This window comes from Amblyraja radiata, chromosome 20, assembly GCF_010909765.2.
Source record: "Amblyraja radiata isolate CabotCenter1 chromosome 20, sAmbRad1.1.pri, whole genome shotgun sequence".
Classification (NCBI taxonomy): Eukaryota; Metazoa; Chordata; class Chondrichthyes; order Rajiformes; family Rajidae; genus Amblyraja; species Amblyraja radiata.
The window spans coordinates 13,234,403-13,246,901 of NC_045975.1; the positions used below are offsets into that span (position 1 = coordinate 13,234,403).

A 12,499-nucleotide genomic window follows, 5' to 3' on the forward strand; every position below is an offset into this window, starting at 1 on the left:
TGAAAGAATTCAGGAAACAGCAGGAGTGAATTTGGTCTCTGTTCCGTGACCTTTTGGAATTCCTCTCCCATTGAAGTCTCACAGCATCTCCAGTCTCTGATCTCAGGCACATCACAACACAGGCTGGGGATCGTGCAGTGAGTGACTCGCCTTCCGACCCCCCATAGCCATTCCACCATCATGTCAGGAATCATACCGCATAGACAGCAATGAAACTTCCTGCTCTTGCCTGGGTGAAGGCAGCTCCAACAACTCTCAAAACTCAACACAGACTGACCCTTCTGCCCTAGGCCACCACCACTGTCAGTGAAGCCAAGCGTAAATTGGAGGAACAGCACCTGCTATTTCGCTTGGGCAGCTTACAGCCCAACGGTATGAGTATTGATTTCTCTAACTTCAAGTAACCCATGCATCCCCTCTTTCTCCATCCCTCCCCCATCCTAGTTGTCCTTCTAGTTTCACTGTCGTCCTGTTTAGTTTCACTCGTCATCACCTTCTCCTCAGGCAACAATGGACCATTGTGGGCTCCAGCTTGATCGTCGTCACCGGCTTTGATTTGTCCTTTTGCATATATTTTATTAATTTGCTCTTTGTATCTTTTCATACCTCTACTACCCCTCTCCCCGATTCTCAGTCTGAAGAAGGGTCTTGACCCAAAACATTACATTCCTTTTCTCCAGCGATGCTGCCTGATCCGCTGAGTTACTCCGGGACGACAGATGGCACAATGGGCTAAGTGTTCGGCTGGCAACCGGAAGGTAGCCGGTTCGAATCCCGCTTGGAGTGCATACTGTCGTTGTGTCCTTGGGCAAGACACTTCACCCACCTTTGCCTGTGTGTGAATGTGTGTGAGTGATTGGTGGCGGTCAGAGGGGCCGTAGGCGCAGATTGGCAGCCACGCTTCCGTCAGTCTGCCCCAGGGCAGCTGTGGCTACAGAAGTAGCTTACCACCACCGAGTGTGACTGAGGAGTGAATGAATAATGCGATGTAAAGCGCCTTGAGTATTAGAAAGGTGCTATATAAATCCCATCCATTATTATTATTATTATTACTCCAGCATTTTGTGTCTTTTTTCCTCAAAACAAAGCAGCTTGCTTGATCAGGCACACTATCGCTGCAGTGTGAAACGTTTAAAAGATCAACTTCAAAACACCAAGCTTCTGTCACTGTAGTATCTAAACCCGTGGCCTTAAATAGCAGACTCAGAGCAAGACTCACAACAAGAGCAGCAGACTCAGGGAAACTTTGAGGCACAAGAAACCGCAGAAACTGGAATCTTAAGCAAAACACAAAGTGCTGGTGGAACTCAGGCAGGCAGCATCTTTGGAGGGAATGGATAAATTACATTTCGGGTCAGGTCCATCTTCAGACTGAGGTTCCCCTCCGGGGCACACATCATCACAAATATTGTCATTCCCTCATTGTGGCTGGCTCCAAATTTTGGCACTGAGAGATGACCAGTACAGCTCAGAGCCTGGGTCGAGCAGTGTCTGCACTGTGCACCTTCTGCAAAATGCACAGCGGTTCCCCGCCCAGGGTATTCTGACAGCACTCCCAAACCGATTAACTTTACCATCAGGACGTTCGAGGGCAGCAGGCGCAGGGGAACTCCACCACGTACAGGTTGCCCTCTAAGTCACGCGCCATCCTGAATTAGAAATGCATCGCCATTCCTTCATCATCACGGGGTCTAAATCCTGGAAATCCTTCACCGGCAGCAAATTGTAAAGGATAGAAAAGTACCTGGACAAGTACATTGGAGAGGGAAGATTTGCAGAGATACGGGCCAAATAAAGGCAAGAGGGACGAAGTCAATTAGGCAACGTGATCGGCATGGACAAGTTGGGCCAAAGAGCCTATCTCCGTGTTTTTGACAATGTTTAAATGGTAGTTGATTTGTCACATGTACTAAGGTACGGTAAAAAATATTTTTTGGGTCGAGAGGAGGCTGATGGGAGATCTTATAGAGGGGCTTCATGAGAGGAATAAATAGGGCGAATGCAGTCTTGTACTCGGAGTATGAGAATCAAGAATGAGAGTTCATAAGTTTAGGGTGATGGGAAACATTTAATAGGAACCTGGGGGTTAGCTCTTTTGCACAGAGGGTGGTGGGAATATGGAGGAGATCATTGAGGCAGTGCCACAGTATAACAACATTTAAAAGACATTTGGACAGATACATGGATGGGAAAGATTTGGAGGAGTATGAGCCAAATGCAGGCACATGGGACTAGCGTAGATGAGGCAACTTAGTTGGCATGGGAAAGTTGGGCTGAACGCCCTGTTTCCGTGATGTATGACTATGGCTCCAACAAGTTAAATATAAAAGTGTTTCACTCATTAAGTATTTCTGCCAGTCACGATACCACAAACTGACTGGATTCTAAATGCGTGCAGATAATTTCAGTGAGTAGGAAACCTGAAACGTAATGTGATCTTGCCAATAACGTCATCAGCTCCCCAATCAACTGGCCATTCAATCACCTCTCGTGTACAACAGTTGATAATGAAGCTGAACTGTAAAAATAACTTTGGTCTTTAATCTGCTACTGCCGAGGGCAGATTAAGCAGCTAAATGTCTCCACATTTAAAGGCTTACATTTATGAAACTATTTCATGACTTCAGCACACCATGAAGAACCTGTGCATCAAAAGCAACCGTGCAGCATCTTAACACCTTGCTTGGACTCTCCAGCACTGGAGCACACTATCCACATTCTGCTCTTTTGTCTCAGAGCGGTACAGCATGAAAACAGGCCATTTGGCCCATCAAAGTTGGAATATTGGGTTAGTCCTAATTGCCTGCATTTGGCCCATATCACTTTAAACTCTTCCTCTCTCTCCACATCTGTCCGAATGTCTTTTAAAAGTCATAATGTATCCAGTTATGTAGCTTCCGCTGGCAGCATTTTTCCAGATACAGACTGAGAGTTTCCCCTGAAGTCCCTCTTAAATCTCATGTCCTCTCACAAGAAGACTATGCCTTCTAGTTTTAGAATCCCCTACCCTATGGAAACGAGACCATGAGTGTACATTTTATCCATGCTCCTCACGATCTTGTACATCTCAATAAGGTCACCCCTTAGCTTCCTACGCTCCAAAGAAAGAAGTCCAACCTCTCCCCATAACTCAACCCCGCACATCCAGGTAACATCCTGGTGAAGTGTTCAAAAGGGAACTGCAGATGCTGGAATATCGAGGGTACACAAAATTGCTGGGGAAACTCAGCGGGTGCAGCAGCATCTATGGAGCGAAGGAAATAGGCGACGTTTCGGGCCGAAACCCTTCTTCAGACTGAATCCTGGTGAATCTCTTCAGCACTCTTTCCAACGTAATGATATGCTTACAGTTCTCTGGTATTCCCTTGGGATCAGCGGTGACTTGCCTCTACCACGGTTCTCTGGGATCTGACAAGGCCGATGTTGGGTCCACAGACTCTTTGTTAGACAGGGCTGAGGTGTTGGAAAATAGTTGGACCAGGAGTTGAGGGAGCTCCTTCCCTGGTCCCCACCGGGTGCTCCCAATGCTCGGATTCATGGTGTTCATCCCAAATTGTCGGAATACGATAGGATTGGTGACAGATGCTAGGCTGGGATTGGGAGCTGGAGTCTGGTACGCAGCAGAGCAGGAATAGGCTTATGGATTGAGCACAGCTGGGATTGGGGCCAAGTGTGCAAACATAACACTGCTGGATTGGGCCCAGTGTGCGGGTAGAGCACAGCTGGATCGGAGATAGATTGAAGATGGAGCACAGCTGGTTCGGGTACGGGGATAAGGATCGGGCACAGCTGGCTCTGGGCTAGGTGTGTTGACGGAGCACAGATGGATTGTGGCCAGTTTGCAGATGCAGCACAGCTGGATCGGGCCCTTCTTCTTGTGAATGAAAGACAAACCAAAGAAATAGTTAGATCTCAAGCTGGGTGTTGAGCAGCCAGGTTGTCGTCTCTGCATCAATGTCTGCCAGGCCCTGAGCCCAGGTATGTGTGACTGCATGTGGAATCTGGTCCAGGATGGGACGTGCAAGCAAGCACCCGCTGTGGGAGGTTCTCCCAGTACTGCAGCAGGAATGTTGACCCACATCCTGGGAGCGGGATTCGAACCTCGAACGGATGAGAGCGCTCCCACTGAGCCTCCTCCTCAACCTGACACAGTGGGTTCTAAAGCAAGATGTTGAGGTATGTAAAGAACAAAACTTGGCTGCTCACAAAGGTCAAAATCAGCTTTGAGGCGGTTTACACTTGGGATGGGGCTGGCGGGGAGTGTCGGTGCAGAGGCACCACTCACTACCCACCCCGTTGACTGTGAGAGGATGGCGGTGACCCTTTGTAGAGTGTAGGTGTGGGGCCACGCCATTTCAGTGTGCAGAATCACCTTTGTTTGAAACAAGGTGCTGTGCAGATGGTGGTTAATACACAAAAGGATACAAAATACGAAAGTAACTCAAAGGTTCGCTTCGTTCAGGTGATGTTTCAGGTGGTGACCTTCTTCAGACTGATTCAGAGGGGAGAGGCAGAACAAAGCGTGGCAGGGAACAGGTAGATGGACGCAGGCAAGGAGGGCGTTTGCTAGGCAGATGGTTGGAACAAAGGGCAAAGATAAAAGCAGGGGTGTGCGATGGGGTTGAATATTTGGGCATTGGGAAGCCAGATGAAGGCAAGTAGCAGGGGGAAAGGTGATGCAGATGGGAGTCCAGATGGCGAACGGGGGCAGGAGAGATAGGTGGTGGGGGTGGGGGAGTGTGGGGGGATTAGTTGGAGGAAATCGAAAAATTCCATGTTCATACTGTTGGGTTTTATGCTGCCCAAGCGGAATTTGATGTGCTGTACCTCCAGTTTGCATTTGGCCTTACTCCAGCAACGGAGGAGGCCCTGGACAGAAAGGTCAGTGTTGGAATTGGAATAAGTTAAAGTGGTTAGCAACTGGGAGATCCAAACAGCCTTAGTGGACCGAATGCACGTGTTCAGCGAAACAGTCGCTGAATCAATGCTTGGCCTCGCCAAAGTAAAGCTCACTTTGGGAACACCAGATGCAGTAGACGAGGTTAGAGGAGCTGTACGTAAACATCTCTCACCTGGAAGGACTGCTGGGGTCCCTGGATTGAGGCAAGGGAGGAGGTATTGGGACAGGTGTTACATCTCCTGCGGTTGCAGGGGAAAGTACCCATGGAGGAGGTGGTTCGGGTGAGATGGAATGAGTGAACCAAGGAGTTGTGGAGAGAGCACCCTCTGCGGAAGGCAGAAAGGGATGGAGCTGGGAAAAAGCAACTGGTGACAGTAATGTCAGAGAATGACATGGATGCAAAGGCTAGCGTTAGCTGGTTAGTCCGTTGGTCCCACTCCCCTGAAAGTCTAGGAAGCACTTACCACCAGATTCAGGTACCGCTTCTTCCCCTCTGTTATCAGACTTTTGAGCAGACCTCTCATAAGCTTGAGTCTGAAGAAGGGTTTCGGCCCGAAACGTCGCCTATTTCCTTCGCTCCATAGATGCTGCTGCACCCGCTGAGTTTCCCCAGCAATTTTGTGTACCCTCTCATAAGCTAAGATTGAATTCCCGATGTCCATATCTACATCACAGCGGCCCTTACATTTTATTTTTTATTTGTGCTTTCTCTATAGCTGCAACACTATATTCTGTACACTGAATATTTTGTCTTTGCACTACTTGATGTATTCATGCATAGTATAACCGGACTGGATAGCACACAAAGATTTTAGTATTGTCTCAGTACATGTGGCAACAATAAACCAATACTATCGGGGAATGAGGCACGGACTTTCAAACATCGTTTGGGTATAGGAAGAAAGTACTTCTGAAAAAGGATGATTGAAATTTAGAGGCCTTGAGGGGTGACATGGTGGCACAGCTGTAGAGAAGCTGCCTTGCAAGCCAGAGACTCGGGTTCAATCCTGACTACGGCTGCTGTCTATACAGAGTTTGTATTTCTCCCATGACTGTGTGGGTTTTCTCTGGATGCTCTGGTTTCCTCCCACACTCCAAAGACGTATAGGTTTGTAGGTTAATTGGCTTCAGTAAAAATTGTTAATTGTCCCCAGTGCTAGTCTATGGGATGATCGCTGGTCGGCGCAGACTCGGTGGGCTGAAGGGCCTGTTTCCTCGCTGTATCTCTAAACTATCTCCCAACTTAGCTAAATATTTATGGTGCCTCTCGGATATCCCCCACGTGATGCCAGAGGAACTCTCTCCCCAAAATCTGCAGAGTCTCTCGTTGTCCTGGCTACCCTCGCTCAGCAGCTTGGCTCTTCGTCAAATCAGGAGCATTTTTATCTCCAGTATAAGCGTACAGCATAAAACCTCAGATGTTATCTCCACACCCCAGCCCTCTCCCATGGAAAGAACAATCATAAAACAGTCAAACCTTTGAAATAAATTCAGAGATTATTGCGTCAAACTGCTTTTTATTTAACGGTGAACACTGCAAGCAGGAACAAGTGTGATTGTGATGTCTACAGGAATATTAGAATGGTTGACTGCTTGATGGTTTTTGTGACAATCTGCTGCAAGGAAATGAGCCCAAGGCCTCCCACGACGATCAATGTCCCTTCGCATGCCCACAGTGAGGGAACCTCCCCAGGGATTGCCCCTCCGGACATGCCAACCTGCTCTACTGGCACCGAAATGAAGACCTGGCTGGCAACAGTGCAGAGCAGGATCCCACAAAATGTAACGCAATAGAAATCTGATCGTAAGTTCTGGTGATGTTTTTGTTGAGTGTTAAATATTCGACCTGGGGGCAGGGCGGCAACAACTCTGCTGCTCTTCAAAGTAGGGGGCTTCGCATCTCTCTACTGTAAGAGGACGCAGAGATTTCAGACAAAATCACTGAGTACCCCCTCGGTTATGGACTAGAAGTGGCAGCTGAAATTAAGGGGCAAGAATCCACAATCTTTTGATTCAGGCTGAATACGAATCGTCATTGAGCAGAGGGCAAGTGGAAACGCAGACTAGGGTTGCGGGGTCCAACACATGGTCATCTGACCAAGAGTAAGATTTACAGGGCCATGAGATGCCCTGACTTCGACTGACAACAATACTAGGGAACATGGGGAAAGACGGAAAACAAACACCGCACAACATCGAGAACCGAGTCAACCAAGGACATCGTTAAAGCACAACGTGCTTGAGGAACTCGGCAGGACACGCAGCATCTGAGGGAATGAGCAATGTCTCAGTCTGTCTGAAGAATGGTCTCAACCTGAAACATCATCTGTCCATTCCCTCCACGGATGCTGCCTGACCCACTGAGTTACTCCAGCACTCAAGGTTCCAGCCCATCTGCAGGTCCTTGTCTCAAGGACATCTTCGATCCCCACCACCAGGAACACGCACACAAGGGGTTAAACACGACTAACCAATGGTAAAGTTCTTGACCGTAAACTCAGGGCTGCCGCCCTGGAACAGATGAGTGTTTTTAAGACGGGACTAGTTGTGCCTGAAGAGTTTGATTCCCATCCAGTTCCACAGGTGGAAGAACACGTAGACGGGGATGGTGATGGGGAGCAAGAGGCTGTAGAAGCACACACTGGCGGCACTGGTGCAGCCCCGGGGGAAATCCTTGTCGAACATCGCCGAATACAGCAAGCCGCCGAGAGACAGCAGAGGAACCAGCACTGTGAGAGTCGAGAGGTGCACTGACATCATGGTACAGCTGGCGGAGTGGTTCAAACACACAAATCTCCGTCTCTACGAACCCCTCCCGTATCCCAGGAGCCACCCCCCTCACTGCTGGGAGCTTTCTTCCTCCTTGCTGCCCTCTTCACTTTTCTGGATTCGTTGGGCCTCCTGCGGGATCATGTTGGGAATACCGTCGATGATCGGATAGGCTATTCCAAGCTCGTCGTTGATCAGCTGGTTGGTGGATTCCTCGTACCTACAGATGCACAGACGCAGGTTTGAAGAGTAAAGAGCTGAGTTGGAACAGATAGAAATGCTTCAATCTTTTGAGTGTAAAATAAACCATTGTACAAGTTATTGGTGAGACTACACAGAGTACTGTGTGCAGTTCTGGTTGTCCAGCGATAGGAAGGGTGTGATTAAGATGGAAAGGGTGCAGAAATTATCCACAAGAATGTGACTGGGACTCGAGTGCTTGAGTTATGAGAGGCAGGTAAACTTAGTACACTTTGCCCTGGAGCATAGGGGGGGGGTGTGAGGTATACTGAAGGAGGTTTATAATATGACGAGGGGCATGGATCACATGGTCAATCTTTTCTAAGGATATTCCACAGGGTAGGGGGAGCCAAGATTGGAAGGGCACAGATTTATGAGATTTAAAGGGGACCAGAGGGGAAGGTTTTTCCAGAGGGTGGTGGGTATGGAATGAGCTGTCAGATAAAGTAGTTGAGGCAGGTACAATAACAGCATTTAAAAGACATAGATATAGGGATATGGGCAACATGCAGGCAAATGGAAAAGGGGGTGAATCTCTGGAACTTTCTGCCACAGAAGGTAGTTGAGGCCAGTTCATTGGCTATATTTAAGAGGGAGTTAGATGTAGCCTTTGTGGCTCAAGGGATCAGGGGGTATGGAGAGAAGGCAGGTACGGGAGGGATACTGAGTTGGATGATCAGCCATGATCATATTGAATGGCGGTGCAGGCTCGAAGGGCCAAATGGCCTACTCCTGCAACTATTTTCTATGTATCTATGTAAATGGGACCAGCTCAGGTAAGGTATCTAGGTTGGCCTGGACAAGTTGGGCCAAAAGACCTCCTCCCTGAAGAAGGGTCTTGACCCGACAAGTTACCTATTTCCTTCGCTCCATAGATGCTGCCTCACCCATTGAGTTTCTCCAGCATTTTTGTCTACCTTCAATTTTCCAGCATCTGCAGTTCCTCCCCTGATGACCTTACGTGCAGCCTCCCTATAACCATGGTCTTCACTATTGACCTCAAACTGGCCTGTGACCCCAATAACTATGACCTTCACGAGGGACCACAATAACAACGACATTCACCACGGATCCCAATATCCATGGCCTTCATCATTCACCCCAATAACCATGGCCTTGTGCTGAGCCCACACTCTGCCCCTCTCCTCCCTCTTGACCTTAACCTAACCCGCCGGTGGCCGCAGCCTCCCCGCAGCCGCACCGACCTCAGGCGCCGCCGGGAGAGCGGGCAGACCAGGTAGGCCAGGAGCTCGGGGTCTGGCGCTGGTGCGGGCCCGGCGGTCTCGGGTCCGGTGCTGTGCCGGCGGGGACTGCGGTGGATCCCCCGGCGGTTGCCCGCTGCAGCTGCGGGCCTGAACCGCGCCAGCGCCATCATTGCGGCCCTCAGCATCGCGCCGCTACTCAACTCAACTCAACTCACCGCCCGCCCAGCCGGCCGCGCCGCCCCTTTCCGCCTCCGCCCAGCGCCGTCAAAGCGCCAACCTCCGCCACCGCCCCCCACAGGCCGCTCAGCCCGTCTAGCCGAGCCTCTCCAGACCATTTAGCCCGTCCCACATGCATTCAATCCCTCTAGACTGTCCCGCCAGGCCACTCAACCCCTCGAGACCGTCCTTCCAGGCCATTCAGCCCCTCTAGATCGTCCCTCAGGCCATTCAGCCCCTCTGGATCATCCCTCCAGGCCATTCAACCCCTCTAGCCCATTCCACATGCATACATTGTATGATACAATCCCTCTAGTCTGTCCCGTAGGCCATTCAGCCACGCTGGATCGTCCCCCAGGCCATTCAGCCCCTCTAGACCGTCCCGCCAGCCATTCAGCCCCTCTACCGGTACCACGCCAGTCAGCCCCTCCAGTGCATCCAGCCAGGCCATTCCGTCCCTCCACGAACCCCCCCCCCCCTCCCCCCGCCCGTCAGACTCTCAAGCCCAACCTGCCAGGCCATTCAGTTTCTCTAGCCCATTCCGACCCTCCAGGCCATCCAGCCTATCCCGCCAGGCTATTCAACCACCCTAGACCATCCCATCAGGCCCTCAGCCCCCTAGCCCATTGTGCAAGGCCATTCAGCCCCTCCATCCAGCCCCTCTAGTCCATTCAGCCCCTCCAGCCTGTCCCGCCAGGTCATTCAACCCCTCCAGTCCATCCCGTCAGGACATTCAGGTTCTGCAGCCCATTCCACAGGCTATTCAGCCCCTTCAACCCATACTACCAGGCCACCAGAGCATGGCTGAGCCTGTAACTAACTGTATGTTATTTTTGTTATCACGAGAAGACTGGCAGAAATGGAGGAAATCCAGGCAAATTGTATTTTGCTCAAAATTCCTGCATCTCTTATTCTCTTATATCTCCAGAAGTTTAAAGATATTTGACTTCAGCTATACAAGGAGCATAGCTGGTGAATTGGGTTCAGTTCTAGACTCCCCACTTAAAAAAAAAGATGAGCTATATTGTTAAATATGTATCTCTCCCACAGGATGTTCCATCCAAGCTAGTCCCATAAGCCTGTGTTTGGCCCATATCCATCCATCTTTCCTCTACATTTACCTGTCCAAATATCTTCTCGATGTTATTGTACCTGCTTCAACCATTTCCTCTGGCAGCTCACTCCATTTACCCACCACTCTCTGTGGAAAAGGTTCTATCTATACCCTCTAGTTCTTGATTCCTCAACCCTTGAAAAAGTATCTGTGCATTCACCCTTTCTATTCCGCACATAATTTAATACTCCTCTGTACGGATCATCCCTTAGCCTCCTGCCTTCCATGGAATAACGTCCTAGCCTGCATAACCTCTCCCTACAGCTCAGACCCTTAAGTCCAGATAATATCCTTGTAAATCTTCTATGCACTTTTTCCAGCGTAATGACACCTTTCCTAAACCAGGGTAACCAAAACTGAACAAATTATTCCAAGTTAGACAAAAATGCTGGAGAAACTCAGCGGGTGAGGCAGCATCTATGGAGACACGAAACGTCACCTATTCCTTCGCTCCATAGATGCTGCCCCGACACGCTGAGTTTCTCCAGCATTTTTGTCTACCTTCGATTTTTCCAGCATCTGCAGCTCTTTCTTAAATTATTCCAGTGTGGTTTCACCAATGTCTTGTAGAACTTGCTACACAGTGGCGCAGCGATAGAGCTGGTACCTTACAGAGCTTGCAGCGCCAGAGATCCGGGTTCGATCCTGACTATGGGCGCTGTCTGTCCGGAGTTTGTACGCTCTCCCCGAGATCCTTGGTTTTCTCCCACACTCCAAAGGCTTACAGGTTTGTAGGTTAATTGGCTTGGTATAAGTGTGTAAATTGTCCCTAGTGTAGGATAGTATTAGTGTGCGGGGAACCCTGGTCAGAGTGAACTCAGTTGGCCGAAGGGCCTGTTTCCGCGCACTGTATCTCTAAACTGCAAGGTAAAATCCCAACTTCTATACCCTGTTGTGTAGGAAGGAACTGCAGATGCCAGTTTATACTAAAGATGGATAGGCTCCTGCAATCCCCGCACCCCCTCTCTCTCCCCCACCCCCCCTCTCCCTCCCCCCACCACCTCTCCCTCCCCATCCTCTCTCCCTCCCCCACCCTCTCTCCCTCCGCCCACCCTCTTTCCCCCTCTCCCTCCCCCCCTCTCGCTCCTCCCCCTCCCCCATTCTCCCCCTCTCTCTCTCCCCCTTCTCTCTCTCCCCCCCCCCTCTCTCTCCCCTCTCTCTCGCTCTCCTCTCTCTCTCTCTCCCCCCTCCCCTCTCTCTCTCTCCCTCCCCCACCCTAAGCATCCTACTAGTTCCACTCGCATCCTTGTGTGAGGGATAAGATGATTAAACCACCATCATTGTGAGGGGCCGAGTGATTGAAGTCACCGACCTTGTGATGGGCCGAGAAGTTGGAATCACCAACCTTGTGATTCGAACAAACAGTCAGACCTTCAGAGCTGTTGATAACATTGTAGAATAACAAGATGAGGTAAGGAATGTAGCTGACAACACAGAAGCTATTCTTTAGGTCAAAGGCAATTAAGTAGGTTAGGCCAACAGCTACTGAGCATGCTTAATAACATAAATGAATATTAACTTTACGCCCCTCATGACAAAGAACCTAATTTAAATGTACATGCGATGTATGATGTGGGAGGAGAGGGAATGATTGATGACGCACGGAGGGGAGGGTTGGATGATTGTGAACCTCGGTACCCTGATTGGAAGGGGTCAGAAGGGGAGGCGTCCGACCAATAAAGACTGTATACTGAATTGTATAAAAATAGACGTTTTTCCTTTGCTCGGTGTGTCTCAACTTGGAGAGGCACCCGATTCTGCAGACTGGCAAATAAAGCATTTCTTGTTTCCACGATTTAGTCTCTGAGTAGTGATTGTGAGCACAAACCATATATCTCACAAGTTGGGGGCTCGTCCGCGATCGCCACTCCAGCCGCTTGACGGAGGCACGAAAGGAAGGGAAGGTGCACCCTGCTGATTTCAGCAGTCTCTGATCTCCTTGCTTGCCGTCAGTGGTTTGAGCGAGTGATATTCGGACAAGAGACTCTGGAAACAAGAGGGAATCCGGTGAAAGGGATCAATCAATCGAGCAATTCCTGTGCACAGGACTCGGGT

At 49.8% G+C, this 12,499-nt stretch overlaps 2 protein-coding genes across 2 annotated transcripts; both read right to left on the minus strand.

Annotated features, from left to right (window-relative positions):
* Nucleotides 1-6,400: 6,400 nt before the first annotated feature.
* On the minus strand, nucleotides 6,401-9,337 carry pyurf (PIGY upstream open reading frame). The gene is made up of 2 exons (XM_033038859.1): nucleotides 9,115-9,337; nucleotides 6,401-7,889 (listed from the first exon to the last, which is right to left on the minus strand). The coding sequence occupies exons 1-2, from the start codon at nucleotides 9,297-9,299 to the stop codon at nucleotides 7,739-7,741; spliced, it is 336 nt and encodes a 111-aa protein (XP_032894750.1). The 5' UTR covers nucleotides 9,300-9,337; the 3' UTR covers nucleotides 6,401-7,738.
* Nucleotides 6,401-9,386, minus strand: pigy (phosphatidylinositol glycan anchor biosynthesis class Y). The gene is made up of 2 exons (XM_033038860.1): nucleotides 9,330-9,386; nucleotides 6,401-7,889 (listed from the first exon to the last, which is right to left on the minus strand). Exon 2 carries the CDS (start codon nucleotides 7,658-7,660, stop codon nucleotides 7,442-7,444), a length of 219 nt encoding a protein of 72 aa, XP_032894751.1. The 5' UTR covers nucleotides 7,661-7,889; nucleotides 9,330-9,386; the 3' UTR covers nucleotides 6,401-7,441.
* Between the last annotated feature and the right edge of the window lie 3,113 nt (nucleotides 9,387-12,499).

Bases quoted from the DNA above. Each gene is read 5' to 3' on its own strand.
- pigy (XM_033038860.1), bottom strand. From the start codon at position 7,660: ATGATGTCAGTGCACCTCTCGACTCTCACAGTGCTGGTTCCTCTGCTG.
- pyurf (XM_033038859.1), bottom strand. From the start codon at position 9,299: ATGCTGAGGGCCGCAATGATGGCGCTGGCGCGGTTCAGGCCCGCAGCT. The intron at 7,890-9,114 runs GTCGGTGCGGCT...GTGCATCTGTAG, and splicing joins CTCTCCCGGCGGCGCCTGAG to GTACGAGGAATCCACCAACC.